Below are 24298 nucleotides of genomic sequence, written 5' to 3' on the forward strand. Positions count from 1 at the left end.
TTTTATGAGGATGTTTCGGAGAGTCATGTTGGAGTTCTAATCTTCAAAGTTCTCTGTTTGCTTCCACCAGAAGTTGCACTCCTTCTCTGCCCACTTGTAGTCCACGAACTTTGCCGAGGTACCCAAATTGGAGCCCCCAGCCCGCTCGTCATTCCCTTCGCCGAATATCATCGTCTTTCCCGCGTCCTTGCCCTTCTTTCCGGCGAACGGCAACCACTCCGGGCGCTTTTCGAATTTGCCCTGGATCTTGTTTGGATCACCATGGACAATGAAAGAAGTGGCATACGCGTGCATGAGACCAGCAATCTCATCCTGTCTTGGTGAGATGGACCTGACTTCAGCGTTGTATGTTTGATACCGCATCTGATCGCCGTGGTTGGCACCGTAGAGTGCAGTCTTGTTCAACGCCCAGTGATACAGATACACGGGAGGATCCTCAGGTGACTTGCTCCCCCAGATGGCAGTCTGGCGGACTGGACAGGTGTACGCATAGTGTCCGTAGGCCGCTTCGGCTCGCTTGTACTGAGGACCAATGTCGAGAGGCCGTGTTTCCACGTACTCTGATTCCGGATACTTGGAGGGATCAGGGTAGAGCTTCTCAACCTCGCCGATCTCCTTTTCGGAAAGTTGCGGTAAGAGGGTACGGAAGAAGTCTGCAAAATCTTCCGGTGTAGACGCGGACTTGGGCACGTACATTGCGCCCTCGTTGTGCGCTGATCCGGTGAATAATGGGACTTTGTTCCATTTGCCGGATTTCCATGCGTCAATAGGACGTCTTGAGATGATGTCTCCGTCGAGAACGGGTTGCCATGCCCAGCGAACCGAAGGATTGGACTCCTCGTACACCTTCTGACCCGATTGAATAATCGTAGATGACGGGAGTGCGCGAAGGCAAGGAAGGATTTCATGTTCAGGACGGTTCCCGCACCCAGTGAGTTCAAGGAACTGCTGAAAGTGCGCCTCGTTCAGCTTAGACTCGGGCGGATGCACCACACGTGCGGTGTGACCACCAGAGTCCATGATGGCCTTGTGGAACAGCTTCTTCTTTTGGTTCACGTCCATGACGAGGTGCCCGATCTGAATAGTGTCAGCGTATGAAGCTTTCAACATTGGTTGTCAACGGAACTCACGCCATGTGCCGCAGCCGACAATCCCATAATAGTAACATCATCAGGATCTCCGCCAAAAGCAGCAATGTTCTTCTGAACCCACCCCAGCGCAACGTACATATCTTTAAGACCCAGGTTGAGAAGGCCCTCCTTTTTGGTCAAGGCAGTGTTCATGCCACCAGCAACACCGATGCGGTACTGCATCGATACTCCGATCCACGGCTCTTCGGACCAAGCCAACATGGACGGAGTGTTGTGCATCCTGGCTGCACCTCGGTTGAAGGCACCGCCAGGAATCATCACCGCGACCGGCAATTTCTTGTTGGAGGCTGTGTGACCTTTAGGACGATAGACGTTGATAGTCAAGCAATCCTCGCTCTCCCAGTCCGGGCCGAGCCACTCATCGTCGGTGAACGGCACAAGCTGTTTCCCAGGGCATCTGTTTCGCACTTAGTACATGATTGCCATCATCACGTTAAAGTTGCACAGAACCTACCTTGGACCCAACTCGTATGCCTCAATTGTCTCATTGCCAGCCGCCACGGGAACCGCATGTCTGAATCTGAGTTGTCCGACGGGAGGGAGAGCATACGGAATTCCCATAAAGCCTTCCAACGGCTCAGGGAACGTGCCGTCGGTCACTAGTCTGCCAAGGATAGTGCCTTGGTTGATCGTGACAGACGCTACCGGGCTGTATTTGGACTTGGTTGAGTGGCCAGACAACAACCCCGCGGTCTGCCCAGACCAAAGGTAAGCCAAGGCCCCGGCTGCAGCTAAGGGAAGTCCCAAAGTCCACTGCCAACTTTGACCTCTATCTGACTTTGCTGACATGATTCTGTGATAATCAATATTGGTTTGCTTCGCCAACCAGGGACAAACAAACCAAGATCCAGGTGATATACACTCGTTGATGAGAGCGTTGCCCGCCGCTATCGCCTTTCGCGACTTCGATAGTGTTGGTCAGACAGGGGCCTGGCTGCAAGTACCGGCGAGTCAGGGGTGACGCTGCTGGTCACAGTGTCTCTCCACGGTCCGCGGCCCACGGTCTGTGTTTGCACCTCGCCGCGGAAAACAAGGTGCTCGGTTGCAATTTGCCGACAATTCTTCCATTTCAACTCCAGGCCTCAATTAATCAGTAAATCGGCCGCGCCATCATTGTTCTCAAAGCTGGAATGAAGATTATGGTCATTCTGCAAATGCTCTCGAGTACAGCATACCGCACTAGTGTAGATACGTGTAGCAGAATGTCCAACAGGGTTTTCCGTGGAATCCTCCGTGACTCGAAGATGGGTTGGTACTGAGAGTAAATCTCTCGGGTAAGATGATCGAAACGTACACGTGATTTTGAGAAACTAAACTAAGTCGGACAGTATTCGATTTGCAATAATGTCACTCTCGTCGCTGTAGCAAGCTCAATTAGTCCTCCGTCAATGGAGATCAGAACGGCAATTTGACCGAACTCGGCCCCGCTTCGGAGGTCCGACGCCGGTCAGCCCCGCGAAAAATGAATGGGAAAATGCTGCGTCACGCAACGAGTGCCAGGACTTGATGGGTGCACCAAGAAAAAAAGAGTACCCTCATACCTTACTGTGGCTTATCTGTGATTATTGCCCGCCGGATGAGTTTGGGGCGAAAATTCAATAAGATGCTTTTCGACTAAATCGAGTCGCGGCGTGGATTTCGTTCTTGTGGCTCTTGGCGTAACGCTGCTAGACGAAACCGACGAAACTAAACACAGGAAAAGCAAAAGTCATGGCTGTCGTCTCAGTGTTAATTAACTCTGGGGATGCAATCGGAATTGAACGAACTCGTTCGCCAGTCCACCAACATAGCGATTCTTCTAACAGTCAGCCTGAGAAATCTCATGCTTCAAGTTATTGATGTCCGCCTCCGTCAAACCTTTTTCCGCATTTTCCACCCAGTCCATCGGTTGCAATTTCCTCGCTGGACTTCGAAATCGGTTTTCACTAAAGAATGTGTCCACCACATAGCCAACGTGCCAGCTCTCTCCGCACGCACACACTTGCCAAATGCGGCTGAGACGTGACTCAACACACGCGACTGAGCCATTCCGCCTTAGCATAGCCCTAAAGAAGCGATCTTACGCTTGCTTTGGTGAATTCAAGCGATCGTATATCCAGCTGGATCCTCAACCGCTAGGCAGACTGCAGGATATTAGGCAGTCGGTGGCTATCTTGCAAACACCACGTTCGACATTCTCGGCATGCTTGCGATTTTCGCTCAGAATAATGGCGAGAACGGCCAAAGTTTGACGGTCGTGGCTTGCTAATCAGGATATATCTTGGCCATGAGTTGCTCCGAGTTGAGGATGTAGATGGTCGTTTTAATTGTCAAGATTTACACGGTCAAGTTCGAGCTACTCGTGCAGTCACTCACTTTCGAAAAAATGGAATCAAGTTTCACCAGGCTGACGGATATTTGCGCGGTGTGCTCTATCTTTCTCTCATTTCTTGTAATTGCATCCCTGAGCATTACAGTCAGACTTTATCTGGACCATGGCAAACAGCAGCCTGAAGAGCTTGCGCAATGCATTGTGGTATGCTCTCATCTTATTTGGGTTTATCGTGGGATTGTTAGCTAATGTTATCATCGCAAATTTGACAGATGGGCATCGCGGTGCCGGCGTTTATAGCAAGCTCAGCTTATCTCAACGACCTCAAACTCACCGCGTCGGAATGGCATGTTCGCCTGATGCTCATAGCAAATCCTCTTTTTGCAATAGCTGCGTGCGTACAACACCATTGCCCTGACAGTCAATTAAACGTTGCTCAAATTTGCTAGGGGCATCTTCGCCATTCTTGGAGGACTAAACCAAATCCAGGGCTTGGGACCGAAAAGGATGACGCTGGATACCGTCTCGACCTTTTTGAATTATGGCGAAAGGTGAGTAGGGTTTATTCGAAGTTAAAGCTTGAGTCTTTGGATCAGGTCCGAGAACTTCAACTAATCCCGACGTTTAGTGTGCTTGCCGCCGTGATGATTGTGCCTACTGTCAAACTCTTGAAGGCACTGCAAGAGCACAAGAAGAGAACAACCAATCAGGACGATGAACAAAACTTCGGGATTTCAAAAGCTGAGGAAGCATCTCAAGAACCTTTGAAAATGGGAGCGGCAACCTTAATCCAAGAAAAAGAAGCGACTGAAAGAGCGAATGTGGTGTCTGTAGCATCAGTGGGAAGGCCAGATTGTTCGTCAGATCTCAAGACCAATGTGTGACCACGGGTTATGGTGGTATGCATTTGTCTATCATGTTGTTCTGCGAAAGATGTGATTCTCATAGAAGTCTGACTAGTCAAAGGACGAAATTAGCACTGTGGGAGATTGTACAGTTTTGAACAGCTTTATTACCTAGTATGCGTGTATGCCAGATTCAAGTGACTCCAGTTGATTCGGACTGGACAGAAGTTGAGAAACCAATCCAATATATTGAGAAAGTCTCCTTCAAGGCCACCTGGTTCCGCCCGAAGATACACCAACTACAGTCCCAGAAACCCATGTAGGAACAATAAAAGACTCAAAGAGTAATCAAAAGACAGTCTCATGAATAGCAAAAAGTCACCAGGTGACTTTTGCAGAAGTATTTCAGTAGACTGGACTCTCAAAAGACTCTCAGCACAGTCTCTACCCCATTCATCATCCAATGGTAGTTGACCTCTGCAAATCCCACTCTCCGAAACTCGCATACATCTTCGCTCTTTGCAACTTTCATGACGACTAAAGCATATGCTAAGACAGGAACTTGATACGCTCCCAATTCGATCGATTTTCCTGTCTCACAAGCTTCTTTTTGTGCATCGGAGGTTGCTTCATCCGTCAACGTCGAGACATGGGCGCAAAAGAGCTCCTCTGCTACCATAATATCGTCATCAAGTGACAGGAACCCGATGACTTTTTTACAACTGGTGACCATGTCTCGGCACGTAGACCAATGCGATAGTGGGATAGGCATCGAATCTGTTCGTGGGTCGAAGTGAAATGGTGACACTTTCTTTAACTCTTCCCGTGATAGCTGTTCAAGTCCGTAGCTTGTTGGTGACAACGAAACTGCGTGGACTTTTCTCAGTCTAGTCTTGAGCGTCAGGCTTGCTGGTGCGGTGAGTGGTTTTGTGGTCGTGAGCTCTGGAGCTTCGGCTTCAATGAGTTCAAATGCCCGAGTGTGCAGCGGTGGCGTGCGACTCTCCGAAGAAGTTGAGGTCTGATCTTTGGCGAAGGCAATGGTTCCACGATATGAAATCCACGCCCACGACGGAAACTTGAGTTCTCGCACGTACTCTAGAGAACCTTTGCCGGCTGAAACCCATCCTAGTTCAATGTGCAAAGTCTTCTCCCACATCCCACAGAAGTTGCGGTCATCGACGTATATGTCATCGACGTCTGACTGTTTCTGGATGACGAGACCGGCAATGGCGGCAAGACGGTCAGTCTGGTAAGACAGCTGACATTTGCTGAACGCCTCCGCAATTTTCAACCATGGATACTCGACTCTGGGTACAGATTCTCTAGTGTAGAGCGACCGCTGAGCCCAAATCGATATTTCTTCTGACCCAAGATGACGTTCCGTATAGACGGAGGAGCCGAACTTCCTGCTCGGAAATAAATCCACCTGAGCGCGGTTTGCCGGTTTGACAATGCAGCTCATCCAAATGAACTTCTGGCGCACCCAATCCTCGCCACAGATATCGTCACTATCCTCACAGTATATGTGGTATTTCGTAAAATGGATTGTTCTTGGCGCAAGCAGACGCTCCTGCAGAACCCAACCACGAGAGTTCAGACTGGCCATGTTGATATCGGAAGAATAAGAGGGTGAGAATGTGAGATATGAGTGTCTCGATGGTCTGGCCTGGGAACATTCGGACTTTTGCCAATGCTCTTCAAGGAATGCCCAAGCCCGATCTTGGATATCGTGGATATGTCTTAGCGTTTCTGTGTCGGCATCGCCAGTCTTACCACCTGTCTCCGTCGAAATTTCAGCAGATAACTCCTCATTTTGATCTGAGCTTGATGCTTTTGGGAGTGTATCGCCATGCGTTGCTGAGTACGGGCGTTGATCTCCCAACCTTCGGATGCTGTTTCCATCACGAACAAAGTGATTCGTCCCTTTGCTTCCCTCTCCACCACCACCTGGTCGTAATAACGCTGAGCGCCCGCCAATTCCTTCTGATTGTATTGAAACAGGTATCTTTTGTGTTTTCAATTGCTTCCATTTCCTTCGAAATTCCTCCTGGTCCGACACCGATCGCCCCCGCTCACTTATACCTTCCCAGCCAACTCGTGGCTCAGGAGCTTTGAGGTGTGACAACTTGACGGACGGAATTTGCTTTGGAGGAAAAAAGTCTTCGGTAGGGTTTTGACAGTCCGAAATTGCAAGGCGGATCGCCGAGTTCCAGTAGGTTGCAGCCATAAGACTTGCTTCACGGCTCCAGTCGTCGGCGTCTTCTTGGATAATGCAGATAGCATCGATCCAGAGATAGCGTAGTCCCAAGCCTTTGGTAACTTTTATTGCTTGTTGAAAGACCGCGGGCAGACTTTCAAATTCGATACCGAGCAACATATCTTCGTAATTGCTTCTCAACGTCCGGCATGCCTTGTATCCTCCCCAAGCATAGCTGAGAGCGGCATAGTGCCCTAGCTTTCCAGATGTTTCAATGAGACGAGTTTTGGGCGAATCATCTTCAGCATCAAAATCACTCGGGTCACCGAGATCCAGGATCCTAGTTGGGAGAGGCTTTTCGTCAGCCTGTGTGCTCCAAGATGGCACCTCGGATTGTCTTTGGCGTAACCACGCCGCTAAGCGTGACAGAACCTCTTGCTCGCTGCCTCTTGGTAAAATTGGCTGCGGCCCATCCCAGGAGTCCCCATGCAGCATCAGAACCTCGAGCGGCAGACCGAAGACTTTGCGTGGGGGGTTTAGCGTGAACGCAGCGGTCCCGATCATGACTTGGGAGAACCCCAACCGTCCGAGTTCATCAGACTCTGTCAGGAACAAAACGATCGGCGTAGGCCTCGAGATACAGATTCCTTCCTTCTGTGCCGTCTTGCGTGCATATGCATCAATAACAGCTCGCACATTTGTGTGGCGTGTTCCGCGTTGGACAAGGTCGCTGGAGGATGCAGACACAGCTTGTTGTATCAGGTTGCAGATTGGACATTCCTCAGCCGATTTGATCAGGTCGCCGATGTCCGCAGAATGCAGGTAACCTTCTCTGGCCCGCATGATCTCAAGCGTGATGTTCTCGCACGCTTTACAAATGTAACCCCCATCGTCATGTATGTCTTTGGGCATGCTCGTTGCTGGTATTGTGAACCTGTCGCCGTTCGGGTCTCGAAGAGAGAGGGGAGGCTTCTTGCTAGCAGTGCCATTGAATCTTTCCATCAGTTCAAAGTGAAGCCTCGCATTCTGGGCCTCAAGGGCATGCTCACGTAGAGAGTAATCTCCCATCTTTGCTGAGGCTATAAAGGAGGACGGAAATCGAACAACCGTGTCAGCGTTTCCGACTTTGCAGCCAGATAATCAGGAAATTACAAAACACGGTGTCGGGACAAACGATTTGCAAAAATGCCTATAACGGGATATATGCATAGAAGTTTCCTACTCGCTTGGTCGTATTGATGGAAAAAGGCCTTCATAACATACACAGCAGATGTCCACACTTTTTCTAACATACACAGCAGTAAGCACAGGGGTGTAATTGCGCAAGGCATCAATGCATACGTATGCTGACAGCTCGTTATTCGGTCTGCAAACTATTTTGCTGGGCAGCATTCGATGATTGGCAGACTCCAATTATCAAGAGTGGGTTTGAAGTGATTCTTCGATTGTCTTAATTTGCTGTTACGAACATCTCTCCATGTGCACAATCTTGTAATCCAATCGTTCGTACCTACTTCGGTGTCGTGCGGGTACCTTTACTGCAGGTTTAATTGGTCTTTTCTAGGGAATTTGACTTCTTAAGTTGCTGAGGGGTTCTGCCTGGTCAAAAGTCCCTTTGGCCCTCCAACGCGGCGCGTTCTCTTCACCTTTGCCGGCCTCTCAACGCTCTAATTACCAGACAGGCATTGCATCTTATGAATCTGAGATACGATGTCATGTAATATAAACAACGAAGAAGTTGGCTCTGAGCCTCACGATGCCCTTTCCGGCTACTTTAACTTCCCAGAGCCCAGAAGAGCAGAAGACGACATGGAGACATCAAGCACCAAGGGTGCTTCCGTCAAGCCAGGTGTTCGCGATGTGATTCCAGTCAGTAAACAAATCACAGCGATGGAGACTTTGATGCCCTAACTTATTGTGATCAGGGTTCGACACAGTTACCGTCTTGGTTCCTAGCCAACTGCGTTCAAACATTTGAGAAACTATCTTCAGCCCCCATCCCTCTAGTTCTGCACGAATCGAACCGCCCCGAGAAACCCAAGGACGCCAAACACACGGCAACATTGCCAGATATCGAGTCATACGAAGTCCAAGAGCTTATCTATCAAGGCCTACATTACACTCTGAATGCATATACGAGCTCGCTAGAGCCAGCCACCGATAGTCAGTCATCAGATTCTTTCCCCGGATTTTCAAACGATGCAGCAGTGCTACGAACGGATTTGCCTGCTGGGTATTCAGGGCAAGGATTCATGAGAGCTGTGGTCCAGTACTTTGCCAAAAGCCAAGGGGCAGACTTGATCAGTATCAGCAAAACCGATATGGAACGGCTTTGTCATCATTTAGCCACTGAGCGAGGGCTTCATGAAGACATATCGGGGTCGCCATTAAGCTTGTTCTTTAATGATTTAACCGCCAATGATGAACAAAACGGCTCCAACGGAGAAGAGGTACAGGATGAGCAAGGCGCCAAAGTTGACGAGTTCCAAGATGAGGTCGAAGGACACGCGAACATGGAACATTCCACCTCGGAAATTGAAGCAGCACAGGACAGCTTCGCTGCAGACCTAGAAAAGACTGAAGAATCAGAGGAAACGGAACAATACGAGCAAACGGAACGATTCCAATGCGAACAGTCGGAATCAGCAACAGATAAAAACGCATTTCCTTTCGAGGCACTACTAGCGGCCTCAGCTTCTCCCATAACGACACTTCCAGAATCCATTGGTGAGCATCAAGAATTTTGCCGGCCGCTCATCATTATGTTGCCCGACTTGAAGGAATTTCTTATGCCGCCGGCAGGGAAGCACATGATGTCTCAACTCCGTGACGCCTTCAAAGACGCGAATTCGACAGAAAAGCGCGTCATTGTTATTGGCATGGACAGTTTCACAGAGCCGGCTATATACGACTATCAAGAGTACAACTACTATCCGATCACGACCATTCCGGAACTTCTTCTGTCGCAAGCTACAGACCTCGAAATGGTGTCCAGCCTTGGCTTCGACCCTCTCCTTCCGGTAATTCCTATGCTACCAATCCATTCGGAATCCCAATCCATGCGTCTCCAGAAGGACTTCCGAGCGGAGAACAGAAGAATCAACATTGAGAGAATCCAGCAGGTAGCATTGAGTCGTCTGGGCCGGTCTGCGAACGAGCTGTTGCAACCATATTCCCGATGGCCACTGGAAGAAGAAAGCATGGCCTATCGAAAACTTGGCGAACACTCACTGGACGCCTCAGTGATTGAGTTACTCGCTATTCACATCAGCAAAAGACCAAGTATAAGCGGCGTACACGAAGCCTTTGAACGGCTTGACGCCTTTTCGGAATGGCGTGAGGAAAGGAATCGACTTGAGGGTGAGCCAGTAAGCCGTTGGAAGGACTTTTCAAAGGAGACACGGGAAGCAATTGAAGAGATAGAAGGGGACCCAAGCAGGTACGAGTGGGAGAGTATGCTTCTTGAACAAATTGTTCTCTATGGTATGTGGTCTTGAGCAAAAGTGCGTATCATCGCGAGTATTTCATCTGCTAATTGTCTTGAATTAAGGCGACGTCGATCAAGGATGGTCAGATATTGTTCTTGAGGATGACCTCAAACGGGCCGTAACCCAAATAGTCAACCTAGCCAACGCGGATCCAGCTGCGCAAACAGAGCTCCTCCGCCAATCCCGAATCAACGGCGCGCTTCTCTACGGACCCCCAGGGACCGGGAAGACCCATCTCGCTCGAGTACTGGCTCATGAGTATGGGGCGGTCATGATCAATGTCTCAGCCGCTGATATCGAGAGCAAGTGGGTGGGCGAATCGGAAAAGACAATCAAGGCCCTGTTCAACCTAGCAGCCAAGTTGTCGCCCAGTATCATCTTCATCGATGAGGCGGACGCCATGTTCCGCAAGCGTCAGACCAAGGACACGGCATGGAGTCGCAGTTTCTTGAATATGTTTCTTGGCCAGACTGACGGTTTGATGAAGGCAAAAAGACCTCCATTTCTGCTTCTGGCAACGAATCATCCAAGTGACTTGGACGAAGCAGTACTGCGGCGCGTTCCCTCGAGGCTGTACATCGGACTTCCGAACGACCAAGCACGTGAAAGAATCTTTGCCATACTCTTACGCGAAGAAGAGAGGGAACCTGGCCTAGACCTTGCTGTTTTGGCTTCGTGGACGGACGGTTTCTCTGGTTCGGATTTGAAAACCTTGTGCGTACAAGCAGCATTGATCGGCCAAGCTGAGGCCGAAGAAGAAAAGAAAGGGAGTCGGGTCTTGAAGCTGTCACACTTCGAAACTGCCTTGAATAGGTGTGGGCCAACAGTCTCGGATGAAGCGCTTAGGTCCATTCGACGATTCGCCCAAGACTTTGATCCCAATGCTGTTACCAAGATCAGACGCGCAACTCCAACCAGCCGAGCCACTGCAAAGACCAACCAACCGTCGTCAACAAAGGAGCCAATTCATATATCAACAGAGTATTACCCGCCAAATAAGGAAAGCATCCATGACAACAGCTCGACAACATCGGGTAGCGATGCGCCCTTTGACGAGACCGATATCGACAGCATGGAAAGATGGAGAGAGAGTGACCTTTATCCATACATGACCGAGGGGGTGCTCAGAAGGCTTCAGGCAAATGGAGAAGCTGACAAAATCTGGTAAGATAGCATGTAGTGGTACGGCGATTATAGCCCAAGTTGAAGAGAAATTTGCGTCGAATCCGAAGTCTCAAACCTTCTTCCCGCCTAGGTTGCTTTATACGTAGTTATCATTAAACTGGATGACACGCTGCCAGAATCCTCGAAAGCCTGAAGCTACACGCCCGCGGAAACTTACTCCATGTTAGGAAAGTTAACTCTTCGTCCCCGTTCCTTTTTTGATCCCTGCCTCTTCCCTTTTCCATTGGCACAGGCACTGTTTACAGTAACAAGCCAAATATTCATATTCCCACAATCTTTGTGCTTCCCATGTACCATAGGAATCACATGACAGTCTTCTTGACAGACGTATCGAGAACTTGAATTTTAGGGAGTTATATCCCCCGCGTACCCTGTTACCAGACCTTTCCTCTCCTTTCCCAGGGTCGAAAGATCATTGCATGCCGAAGCAGGCAAATGTAGCGGGAACTTGAGTATCGAAAACCGGAACCAGGAAAACGGTTGCTGCGTTGAAATGAGCCCAATAGCGAAATTGGTTTATTCGTCGTTTACAAGAACTTCTGCTTTTCTTGCCGCTCCCTCCGTTGTTGACAATGCTGTTGCTTCTTTTGCTTATGCCTATCCTCCAACTTCTGCTTCTCCTCTTTGTTGTATTGTTTCAGTTGCCTCTGTTGCTGCTTCTCCTGCTTCTGGGTCTGCTTTTGAGATGTCTGCTGCTTCTTTCGATCATTCTTATCTTGCCGCTGGGCGGCGAACTCGTCCTCGTTGAGGGGCATCGTAATTGGATACTCGTAAAGAACGATTGCTTGAACCGGTTATCGTACGTCACGTCCTTCGCGACGGTGATGCTCTGAAGGTTTGACAACAGTAGACAACGAGTTCGCAATGGAAGTGTACTTCGCAGCGGGCACACTTCACAACGAAGCGTCGTTAAGTGTGAATGGTAGGAGGATACAGGCTTTGAGGTAGCTGTATATGAATGAATAGTTGTTTGCGATTATTGGACTGATTTGTTGAGTCTGAGATGACCTTATTAGGAAATTTCTGATGTTTTTTGAGAGAGAAAGAAAAGAAGCTGTAGGCGGGATTTGATCGTTTATTATATATCAAAATGACATATCTCCGAAAGGGACTGGCGGGAAAGAATCACTGGTTAGTGGTACCCGAACTGAATGAAACTTGCCCTACGTGTACCTTGATGGGAATTGACCCTTTTTTAAGCCTCTGGGTTCTTGTGGCTGTTGAAAGGTTTCGTGGGTGCAAAACGCAATCTGAGAAAGCTTTCCGAACCCGGAATTCCTCTATAAAACAAGCCAGAAGAAACACGGAAGGATAAGAAATAAAGAAATCTTGAGGAAAAGCCCAGTACATAAAATCACCGGCCAAACCAAATACACCAAACCAGGCAACTATCCCCAACATGGCCAGAGACGAAACTCCACGACCGGTCTTCATCTACGGAACCCTATGCGCAAAACCTCTCCTCGCCTGGGTTCTGACCGGCGACGCCACACGTACCGACGAAATCTCAGCCCTCATCCGCCCAGCTATAGTGCAAGACTTTGCCCGCTATGCTCTCCGTGGCCGCGACTATCCAGCAGCGCTTCCGCAAGTACAAGGCGCCTTACTAAGTTACCTAAATCAACTAGTTAAAGTGATATTATTGCCGCTACTAATTAGTTAATCCTATATCTCTTAATTGACTTGAAATACCTAATTGTTTTACTTCTAGCTAATGAGAGGCTATAGATTAGCCTGGGCCCTAGTTATTTAGGCATCTCTAGCCTCTGAGATATAACGCTGTTACTAACCTTATGATATTTATATATTTTAATATGGTTTTACTAATTATCCTTATATTATTAGATAAAATCTAATCCTTTTGAAAATCTCTAAGGGAGTAGAAGTAATTATAGTAGTTTAAATGGTATATATAAGCCTATAATTAGTTGCTACTAGTAAGAGTTATTAATTATCCTATCTTCTACTTATTATTTTTAGCTAATTTTATCTACTTTAACTTTATACTTATAATATTAACTGCTGCTACTACTACTACTGCTGCTGCTGCTAATGCGTATGAGATCTTGGGTGCCCCACGCCTCTGGATCTTGATATAGATTGTGGAGGCTCTAATAACTGACCTACTTCTGAATCTTATGATTAACGACCTCTATCCTATTATTATTAGTAGTTAGAAGTTTATTCTTAAGGAATAATTATTATGAAGGTGTGGCTATAGCCGCTCTAGCTGGATCTGAGAGTATGGTGAGTTCCTTATTGAGATTATTTAGGGTTGTGCTGGCACGTCCTTTTGGAGTTGTTGATGATGTAACGTAAAGGGGTCTCCCTATCTGTTTGGCGCTGCCGCTACCTCTGCGCCCTAAGAGCACTTACTTTGGTATATTATCCCTAGCTTCCCTCCTATATAAATTATATACTAATAAAGCTGTAGTGGCCATAACGTCTGCAGGATCTCTGCGCAGTCAGATGAGGACTCTGACGGTTGCACCCTTGTCACCTCATCCCCTCTGTATAAACGACCCCGCCCTAACAGTAATATCCTAAAGTCTAAGATCATGATGATGAGGGACCTCTGCGTGGCCTCTGTCGTCTCTGCTGATCTCCTATTTGTCCACTTTGAGAACACCTACGTGCAGTAGATGTTTTGGTACTATAGTATGGAGGTCGCTGGGGAGATCCCGTGGGGCTGGATGGCGATTTGGGACCGTCTTGATGACTTCTGCCAGCGCGGAGAGGCTCTCGTGAAGTCTGAACTTCACTCTGCGGCCTCAAAGATATACCTTTCATTTGATCTATGGTCGTTACTGAATATCTACGCCTTTATGGCAGTTACTGGCTATTTCATCTATGCTGACGGTACCACGTAGTCCCGTCTCTTGGCCTTCCCGCAGCACTATGGCAACTACTCTGGCTGTAGCCTCTTGTAGACCCTTATTGACGTTGTTGACTGGTATGACCTCTGTGCCTGGGTTGGCGTAACGGTCTCTGATAACGCTATGAATAACGACACTTGCCTCTAGGCCTTCTACTAGACTATCTCTCTAGAGATGATGGTGGATGACGTTAAGGCCTGGTGTATGCGCTGCTATGGCTACATGCTGAACCTTGCTGCCTGGGCCTTCCTGTTTGGCGCTGATAAGGAGACTCTGGAGGTGGAGTTGGACTTCTTCTGGCTTTGCGATTGATATGATGATGACCTGGAGCTTTAGTGGAGGCTTGGGCCTATGGGCTGGCTCCGGAATATCGTTAAGTTTGTTAGGTCCTCTCTATAGCGAATGGAGCGGTATGGGAAGGCTGTAGTGGAGGTTGATGGAGACTCCAACTTCTGGATCTTCTCTAAGTCACGCTGGGAGGCCTAACTTATACTGAATAATGATACTTAATGGAATAGTATATATCTTATGATTGAGAGGGCTGTAAAGAAGAAGGTAGAGATTTAGGCATTTTTATTGGCTAATAATGATAATAACGACGTTGCCTAGTATATCCTAGAGAAGGATCTACTCTCTGGCGAGGATTGGAAGGTTCTCGTAGAGATTGGGATGATCCTTGAACCCTTCTATCGCCAGACGAAGCGGTGTGAGGGCTGGGGTATTGATGATGGGTATGGTTGACTCTGGGAGGTTATGATGGGTATTGAATACCTTCTCTTGCATCTTGTTGACTGGAAGATCTATTATAACGCTAGTATATCTCCTAGTATCAGTAATAATAATAAGGGTAACTCTTAGTAGTTGTAGTAATCTTAGAAGTGTGCCGGCTGGGCATAACGACGCCGTTAGCATAACCTCTAAGCCCTACCTGATTATATATATAAGGACTGGGTATTGCTAGCCTCTTGATCTGCCTCCCGATTTGAGTCTCTTGATGAGGAGTGGCAGACCTTCCTCTGTAGTAGTGTTGAATAAGTGTGGTAGAAGCTCTTTACCTATTATGAGAAGCTTGGGGACTCCCCACTCTTCTCTGGTGTGATTATACTGTACCTATTATATAGTATCTTATACTTATGAGATATATGGTGTGAGGAATACTAGGAGGGATGGGTGGAGAAGGCTCTGAAGTCTCTCATAGAGTACTTCAATTGGTGGTATCGTGAGCCTGCTGAGGTCTTCCCCTCCAGCTGGCAGGCCGGCATACTGCCCGTTGATCCTGGGGCTGGGGACGGAGAGGATGTGCACTACCGGCAGTGGGTCAACAGCCGGCGCCGGCAGACGCCGCCTAGGACGGATGAGCTTGATCTCTACCTTCGTCAGCCTCTGGAGGCTACGTCTGATCCCGTCCGGTGGTGGAGGGACCATGTGGAGACGTTCCCGGCACTCTCCCGGCTTGCCCTTGACGTCTTCGCAGTGCTGGCGATGGCGACGGACTGCGAGAGGGCTTTTAGTACTACTAAATTAACCCTTACCTCTTAGAGGCTCTCAATGCTGCTGGGCACTATAGAGACTATCTAGCTTAGTAAAAACTGGCTGTGGAGAGGCGTCCTTTCGCCTGTGAACTTTGGGTTATTGTCACTATGAGGAATAGCCTCACTTTTTTCTAATTAGTTAGGATATTATACGTGTTTTTATATAGTAATTAAATTATATTAATTATAAGTTTACTAAGTAGTTAAATCCTAGAAAAAAAAAAGTTAATTTAGTAAGTATGGGGGTTAAAATTGACTTGATTATACTTGCGGTAGCGCTGCTATCTAGCTGCTGTGAAAGAACAGGGCTCGTCCATCAGCGGTTACCTTCTACAACCGCGAACAACTTCGGAAAGAAAGAAGCTGGATGACTTTGAAGGAGAAACCTATCAGATTGAGGTTGTTCAGAGTGTGGTGGGCAGCCGTGATGGCATTGCGGCTGAGAAAGTTGTGGAGGCGGACATTTATCTGTGGAACGGCGACGAGGATTCCGTGTCAGACAGGCCGTGGGACTTGGAAGTTTTTGTCAAGGAGGCGCTGAATGACTGGATCGACCTTTTTGAGGGCATGGAGATGGTCGGGGAGGAGGAGAGCTGATGGAAAAGTCGAGCTACGTTGCTTTGACTCTCGCTTGGACGTGATATAACTTATCTCTTAAGACGACACCGGGTTTCAACTTGGACCTGCCCGGAATATCGAGCACGTTATTTTCTGAATCGACAGCCGTCTTAGTGTTGTTCATGATGTGTAGCTCTGGCTCAACGTCAGCATTACCTAAAAGTCGTGGTGCATAACAATGGTTGAATATGTCACCCAAAGATATATCTTAGAGCGCAACGTAAGGTATTGTAACAATTTCACAACGTCAAGAATGTGTTGCTCTTTCTACAGTTCTTAAGAAAACATCAAGAGGCTTCATCATTTGCATGGGAAAAGACTCACTACAACTAGGGTACCTACTGGAAGGCTGCAGTGGCACCTATCCAGAGGTGAATTGATCGTACGGCAGCTTGATGCATAAGAACGGAGTTGCCCATGACTGTCTCTTACCCCGCGATAAGTGGGTAGTAATAATAGGAATGCTGTATCAGTTGCCATTGGTTCGTGCAGGCTGCGTCCCCCGTCATACGACAAATACCTTTCTCTCATTGAGGTCCATGGAACGAGTTGTTCTCTATTACAAATGGTCACAATTCTCTTCTAGATTTCTAACGCTTCTCCGCAGCAGTTTGTTTCTTCAACAAGCTGCTCAAGTATTTGCAATCTTGACGCCTAGTGTTGATTCTGATGGCTGGAAATCTGCTCGACAGACTGTCCGCCAGAGCCGCCATCCCAGAGCTGGAAGTTCTACAACTCCCGGACGACTGGCGCGCAGACCAGGCACGGGATCCTGAGCATTTATGTGTGACTTGCCAATGGAATGGGCGTTGGGAACAGCTTCTGGAACGGCGCCAGATCTCGCCAGCTGACGAACGAACACAGATTCTTCCACATGCGCTCCGAGAGTCCGCATCTGCCGGTAATCTCTGTTGCGCCATTCTACTCGCTCTTTCGCGCAAACTCTACTTTGGGGAAAACGAGAGTGAGCGGCTTCTCGGAGGGCCGGTCTACGTCACAAAATCCGGCATATACTTCTGGGACGAACACCGGCGGAATGAGTTGGCGAGCGTCTACATCTCTTCTTGCGGTCTGCCATCTCAAGCACCAATTGGCGCAATTATGTATCCACACGGAAGCCATCCCTCGATCGATCCGGGGTCTGAGAATTCCCTGGATTGGGCCAAGAGCCTGATTGATGAATGTGTCAACACTCACAATTGTCATGCGTTCCAATCCAAGGAGCCACGACTTCCCACGAGGCTAGTCTACGTTCCCGAGGACGTGACGATATCTGGCGCCCGCCTTATCGACAATTCGGACACTCGAATACCTCGAAACTCTCGATATGCCGCTCTGAGCCACTGCTGGGGCAAAGTAACGCCGCCCTGTTCCACCACGGCTCATAACATCAACAGCTTCACAACAGAGGGCATCCCCTGGGGTCACATTCCTCGAACCTTTCAAGACGCGATGCTGTACGCAAGGAGACTGAATCTCGAGTACATATGGATCGATTCCATGTGCATCATCCAGGGTGACGACGAGGACTGGAAATCGGAATCCACACGGATGTTCGAATACTACTCAAACGCGTACATCACGCTGGCTTCGACTTTCTCGACCAACTGTCACGGGGGGTTCTATAGTGAGAAACATGTCAAATCCTCGAGACTCTACCTTCTGGACGTAGAATTCCGAGGCGAAAGATACCCCGTTTACGCCTTTCGCTACATCCCCCAAGGGAAAGACTTCAACCTCCACGAAATGTACGATTCCAAAGACTACTTCAACCAGTTCCCGCTCCTCAAGCGATCCTGGATCTTCCAAGAGCGGCTCGTCTCGCCACGGCTGCTGTATTTCACCCAGAAGCAGCTGATTTTCGACTGTTACGTCTCGCGACGGTTCCAAGAAACAGACGAGGCCAGCTTCGCGGAACACAAGCAGCAGTACGGGGCAGCCCTGCGCAAAGAGTACAAGAGTAAACCGGAGGATCTGTGGCAGGACTTGGTCACGGCGTTCTCTTCGCTGGGGATTACCTACCCCAAGGACAAACTGCCCGCCGTCGCCGCCGTCGCGAAGCAGCTTCTGTCGTTCCAGACACCGCATTCGCCGGGGCAGGAGTACCTCTGCGGCCTACGGAAAAGTCACTTACATCTTGATTTATCCTGGCATAATCTGAATCCCAAGCGCTTCCCGCGCGGTCAACAATACGTGGCGCCGTCGTGGTCATGGGTATCATTACCTGCGAGGGTGGACTTCACTCACCCAACCACCGACACCCGGAGGAGATCTACTCTCGCCTTACGAGAAGAGAATCTGAATTTTACGGGTGATGACCGTTTTGGGCCAGTTCTAGGGGGCTTTATCACAATTGAAGCCCCTGCCGTTGAATGTATCTGGGCCGGCTTCTTCGACCACGCGCCATCGTATCCGCTGAGTTTTCATCGTCAAGATGTGTTGATACTGCCGAAGAGGAATTCGGCCTGTTTTTTCCCATTCTGGAGGGATTACACTAACCTTCACTACAATGCTGATGATCACGTTCTAGACCATGTGAAAGATTACGTGGAAGATTTCTCCGGTTTCTTCAAAGCCGAGCCACAGGTGTCTTTTTACTTCAAGGGACCCTGCGATAACAGGTTGGCGGTTAAGAAACTCATTCTACTACAGATATGGGTCTCAGAGGATGGCAATGAAATCGGGTACCTCGTTCTATACAAAAATAGTGTAACCGGTCGTTATCATCGATTGGGCGTTGGTGAAGTTCAATGCGTTGATAGCAGTGCTCCATCAGTCCATGCTAAGGCAGCCTTTGGGGCGGCAAAGAATAGGGTATTCGAAATTGAGTAAGGATTGCCGGTGATGTGCTCGAGTAGATAAGTTAGGTCTGAAAGGGCGCAAAAGGGCACTACTAGAACGGACACAGTGACATTTTCCAGGATCGCACCCTTCGGCGAGCTGAATCACGGGCTTAAAACGATGACAAGCCCGTCCGTCAGTTGGAAGTCTGTTGAATATTAATACAAGTGTATTCATCATCATGTCCAAGGATAGCCCATTCAATCCTCAGCGCTATGCACCACGACCCTCAGGGCGTCAAAATCTGTCTGTACCAACTCAGTGACGCCCGTCCAGAGGTTACGTCCAACCCCCGTGCCTCAAATTCAAAACCCACGACTCCCGTCGTGGCTCACGACTCCGTCTCCATCTCCAAGTCCGGATCAACCTCCGTCCCCAAATCCCTCTCCTCAAGAAACCTCCTCCCCAACAACTCCTCCGGCAAATACTCCTGCCTGACCCTCCCCTCCCGGTAATTAGGCGGATACTTGTACTCGGCACCGTACCCCATCTCCCGCATCAACCTCGTCGGCGCGTTCCTCAGATGCAACGGCACAGGCAGCGCCGCGACACCAGGCTCCCTTAACGCCGCGTACGCGTTGTTCAACCCCCGATACGCCCTCGTGCTCTTCGGCGCAAGACTCAACGCCACCGCACAATGCGCCAGCGGGATCCGCGCCTCCGGCATCCCGATCTGCTGCGCCGCCGTGTACGCCGCCGTCGCCAGCGGCAGCAGCGTGTTATCCGCGAGCCCGACGTCCTCGGACGCGATCACCACCATCCGCCGCGCCACGAACAGCGGGTCCTCGCCCGACTGCAGCATGCGCGCCAGGTAGTACAGCGCGGCGTCGGGATCGTTGCCTCGCACCGCCTTGTGGAAGGCAGAGATGGTGTCGTAGTGTTGGTCGCCCGCGCGGTCGTACACCAGGGTCTTGGTAAGGGAGGCCTTGATGTCCGCCTTGGTGATGCCCGGCCGCGTGCATATCGACATCGCGAGCTCCAGCAGGTTCAGTGCCGTCCGCGCGTCGCCGTCCGAGAAGGCGGCGAGGTATGTCACGAGCTCGGCGTCGATCAGTGGACTGCTGATCGCGTTGCCTTTGGTGTTCTCCTCCTCGATGGCTCGCAGCAAGATCCTTGCGACATCCTCGTTCGTGAGCTTGCTGAGCGTAAACGTCCGACACCTTGAAAGCAGCGCCGCCTGCACCCTGAAACTCGGGTTCTCCGTCGTGGCTCCAATGAGCGTAATTGTGCCGGCTTCCACGGGCTTCAAGAACACGTCCTGCTGCGCCTTGGAGAAGCGGTGGATCTCGTCGCAGAAGATGATGGTCTTGCGCCCCGTGAGCGCAAGTTCGTTGGCAGCCTCCCCGAACAGCTTCTTGCACTCGGCGACGCCGGAGGAGGTGGCGTTGAGCTCGATGAAGCGCGACCCGACGCTCTTCGCGATACACCGGGCGATGGTCGTCTTGCCCGTCCCGGATCCGCCCCAGAGAATCATGCTCGGCACGCGGTCCGACTCGATTAGGGATCGCAACACGCCGTGGGGACCGACGAGGTCCTGGCCGCAGACCTCGTCGAGGGTGCTGGGCCTCATGCGCTCCGCCAGCGGGGCCGCCCTCGCCGTCTTTGTGCGCTTCGCGACTGGTCCCGTCTCGGGGGCTGGTGTCGTGTCCTTCTCCTCGTCCGCGACGAAGGTGGTGCCGCCGAAGGAAGAGGACACAGCTCCTGGACCGTCATCGAAGCTGCGTTTCACGCCTGCCATCGGCTTCGTGCCGTTGGCGGCGGGTGTGGTGAGGACTTTCGTGGGCGGGGCATGGCGTTTCGGCGCTGGTGTCGAAAAGAAGGAGGAAGCGGGTCGTTTCGCCTGCGTGGAGGAGAGCGTTGTTTGCGCGCCGTTCGGTTGCGTGGCCGTCGGCGGAGAGGAGGTTCGGTCTGGGTTGAAGATGTGAGAGGCGCAGCCGGAGTCGATGTGCGAGTTGATGAGGGTCGCTTTGACGGGTTTGTTGCAGATGGGGCAGTCTACTGCGGACATTGTAACGGCGATGCGTCTCGGCGCATGTGGCAATGGCTTTATTTGTGTCGTGATAGGAGGATCGAGCGATTGGTTGTGGTGTTGCGGCGTACGTGGTGGTTTTTTGGGTGGAAGGTGCATTCAGAACGCGGTCTGGGGGGATTTTGGCAGCGATGACGCGCCTTAATTGAGTTCACGGTGCAGCTCTCGCGAATTCTAGTGGGGCCGGGACGCCTCGCTCCGCATGTCGCCGGGGTGCCCTGCCTGCTCCATTTTCTGCCAGGTGCCGCCTGCCGTTCGGCGGGAGTTGGATTGTGGGGGTCGGGCTCCGGCAATGGACTCGGAGATACGCTGTCCATGCCATCCCGTCTCTTCCCGCCACCGACGAGACGAACGCCGATGATATCATCGCTCCTCGCTGCTTCTAGTGCTGTTGCTCTTCCTCACTACCTCTATTCGGAGTCACTACCCAAGTATTCGACTACGAATAAGAGAGTGATAGATAATGAACCTGGAGTGGTGTGGACAATTTGAGGCCATATTTAACGGACACATCGATTGTATTGATGATCGAACGTGACATTCGACAAATATTGTTGATTCTCGCCTAGACTTGATATGATCTAGGTCTTTTCGTAGGTATCATTACACCTAATTAAACGCCTCCCAATGCCGTCCCTTAAAGCCCCCTAATTTGATGCTCGGAATAGAGCGTGATGTACACGACGCTGCGGCACTTTGTACAATGCCGATGCCGTCCACCGACTAGGCTCTCAATCTATAGTGAAAGTCTACAGTGATGAAGAAGTGTATGTATGTGATGCAGCCAGTCTAGGTAGCCCGCCAACAAACGCAGCGCTTTGGTCATTTAAGCCGCTGCTCATACCATGAACGACTCTCCGCAACCACATTCTTCCTCTGTTCAATCGTTAGTCAATGCTCATCCACCATCACCCTCATTGAGCGGAGGGGCAAAGAAGGGTACTCACTGATATTCGGGTTCTTGAACACAAACCTCTGGCTGAGCTTGTCCTCGACCCAGTCCATCTCGCTGCCGATGATGCTGAACAGCGCCTTGCTGTCAATCAGCACCTTGACGCCGTCCTGCACCACCTCCTCGTCGAAGCTGCCGGGCTTCTCCACGAACTCGAGGTGGTACGCCAGCCCCGAGCACCCGCGGTTGCGCACGCCGACCTTGATCAGCTTCGGCTCGGGCTGGTCCAGCAGGGCACGAAGCTGCTCGACGGCCGCGGGGGTGAGCTTCATAGCCGCCTTGCGCGCGCGGAGCTTGGAGCGTGGGCGGGTGGGCTTGGCTGGTGCTGATGACGTTGTCGTTGTGGGTGTCGGGGTGGCGGCTGTTGATGTGGTGGTGGTGGTGGTGGTGGTAGAGGCATTTGTTGTCGTCGTCGTAGTCGTAGAGGGACTCGGCTGGTGCGCGGACAGCTGGGACATCTTGGGCGGTCTCGTCTCGTTGACCTTCGGAAGAGCATCCGGCTGCGCGATGGAGCCCTCGGCGCCGTCGGTTCGGGGTGGCGGGGGAGCGTTGTTTGGGTAGAGAGGGTAGGATTGGAAGGACGGGCTGCCGTATGCGCGACGGGCTCCGGCGGCGAGTGATGACGGTGCGCAATGCATCGCGGTGCAGGAGCGGCGGATCGCCAGCCGGGTGAGTATCCTCGGGGCGTTCATCTTGTGGTATGTGGAGTTTGCTTTTTTTGCGTTGTTTGTTGATGAAGCCGAGACGTTCACTGCGCTATGAAAAGTCGGGTATTTGCAGGATCAAATAGAATTAGGTGGGAGAGAGAAGTTGGTCGTCCGAGGGTGACGAAAGGAAAAGGTGGTTTGGGAGGATGTTTGCTGCAAAAGTCGGTCGGTTGATCGGGTGGATGATTGCCAATAGCAGCCTCGGAGCATCGCAAAGCAAACACCCAAGCTGGGGCCCTGGGGTCATTGGTCATTTGACAGGATTGTTGGGTGTCCCCGTGGCGCGGCTATGACATGGCCACTGCGTCTCGGTAAGCTGATCCTGTCGGCCAATCAGAGGCCATCAATTTGTCAACGGTCGGTGGGCATGACAAAGCAGCCGCAATGACTCTTCAATTCTTGTCTTACCTCAACCCCAAGCCCTCGGAGACTATCTTGACACATTGAGGAGCTCAGCAGCATTACTCAGTTGGTTTCCAGGTGAAGCATGGTTTGCTTGAAAACTCAGAAGGCTCTCTCGGCTGCTACCGAGCAATTGAGGTGTTCAACCTTGATGAAGGAGGGCTCGCATTGAGTCTAGGAACCACCTCTATTATTGCCTTTGTTCTTGCTCATCATCTCTATTGTTTCCCTTGTCACTTATCATCACTCTTCAAGTATTCAACCGCAATACTAAAAGTAGAATCCCAATCATCAACCTCATCCACAATTGTAACTCGGTAGAAAATCACCCCACACTCAAGTTCTTTTCTAGCATACGGCTTCGTACAACCGCAAACCCATCCCGATCAAAGTTGTAAACTCCACTTATTCGAATCATGACAGTGCTGTTGATATCATACAATTTACCTCCGAACTCAACCTTAAGAACCCATGAAGAGCTCATATTGAGTCCACGAAGCCGAGTTGGTTTACGACGTATGCATCATTCTGAAAGAGAAGATGACCAAGTACAACTTCTCCCTGGCCATTTCTCTGTAGCACTAATCCTCACAACTCTGTCCCCACTGCTCTTGCTGCTTCCCACCACCTCTGATGTTGCCTCTGGGTTTTATCCGCAGCCACTTGCCGAGTATTCGACCAGGAACGACAGCCGTGGAGTGACATAATTCCGTACCACTCCAACTCATTGAGCGAATGCGGCGCAATGAAGTCAACTTCAACGACGACTCTATCAGAGTGGCGGTTTGGAGGGCGTGCAACCAAGCAGGGCTGAATCACGGCTACATGATCGCAGCAATTCACATATACGCCCACCGCAACCTCCTCCTCCATCTCTCACTCGAAAAGATGGCAGCTTGCAGCAAGTGGGATGATTTAAAGAACATTCCGTCCCGCGCCTTCCAGAATATACTCACCACCATCCCAGAAAGCGCCAAAATAACAAATTCCAGTCCTGCGACATATAATCCAAATCGTAATCGACAAGTACTTCGTGCAACGCGGACCAGACCCGATGGACTTGAACTCCTGGGTCCCCAGAATTTTGGAGCCAGTTGGATTCTCCCTGGCTCGTCCAAGAGAGACCGCCCCGACGGCGCAGACCCAAAAGAGATCCATAAGAGA

General features: G+C 50.4%; 4 protein-coding genes across 4 annotated transcripts; 1 reads left to right on the forward strand and 3 right to left on the reverse strand.

The window, feature by feature from the left end:
* Nucleotides 1–36: 36 nt before the first annotated feature.
* Nucleotides 37–5913, reverse strand: CkaCkLH20_04171 (extracellular lipase; the record flags this gene model as incomplete). The annotated part of the gene is made up of 4 exons (XM_038886890.1): nucleotides 37–1077; nucleotides 1131–1548; nucleotides 1606–1800; nucleotides 5402–5913. 4 exons carry the CDS (start codon nucleotides 5911–5913, stop codon nucleotides 37–39), a joined length of 2166 nt encoding a protein of 721 aa, XP_038747594.1.
* Nucleotides 5914–9266: 3353 nt separating this feature from the next.
* On the forward strand, nucleotides 9267–18518 carry CkaCkLH20_04172 (uncharacterized protein; the record flags this gene model as incomplete). Its single annotated transcript, XM_038886891.1, has 5 exons — nucleotides 9267–9524; nucleotides 9576–9987; nucleotides 10055–10448; nucleotides 17601–18328; nucleotides 18373–18518. 5 exons carry the CDS (start codon nucleotides 9267–9269, stop codon nucleotides 18516–18518), a joined length of 1938 nt encoding a protein of 645 aa, XP_038747595.1.
* Nucleotides 18519–19375: 857 nt separating this feature from the next.
* Nucleotides 19376–21052, reverse strand: CkaCkLH20_04173 (uncharacterized protein; the record flags this gene model as incomplete). The annotated part of the gene is made up of 1 exon (XM_038886892.1): nucleotides 19376–21052. One exon carries the CDS (start codon nucleotides 21050–21052, stop codon nucleotides 19376–19378), a length of 1677 nt encoding a protein of 558 aa, XP_038747596.1.
* Nucleotides 21053–21911: 859 nt separating this feature from the next.
* Nucleotides 21912–22717, reverse strand: CkaCkLH20_04174 (iron-sulfur cluster assembly accessory protein; the record flags this gene model as incomplete). Its single annotated transcript, XM_038886893.1, has 2 exons — nucleotides 21912–21949; nucleotides 22021–22717. The coding sequence occupies 2 exons, from the start codon at nucleotides 22715–22717 to the stop codon at nucleotides 21912–21914; spliced, it is 735 nt and encodes a 244-aa protein (XP_038747597.1).
* Nucleotides 22718–24298: the final 1581 nt, after the last annotated feature.

Source organism: Colletotrichum karsti, assembly GCF_011947395.1.
Source record: "Colletotrichum karsti strain CkLH20 chromosome Unknown Scaffold11, whole genome shotgun sequence".
In the NCBI taxonomy this organism is placed as follows: Eukaryota; Fungi; Ascomycota; class Sordariomycetes; order Glomerellales; family Glomerellaceae; genus Colletotrichum; species Colletotrichum karsti.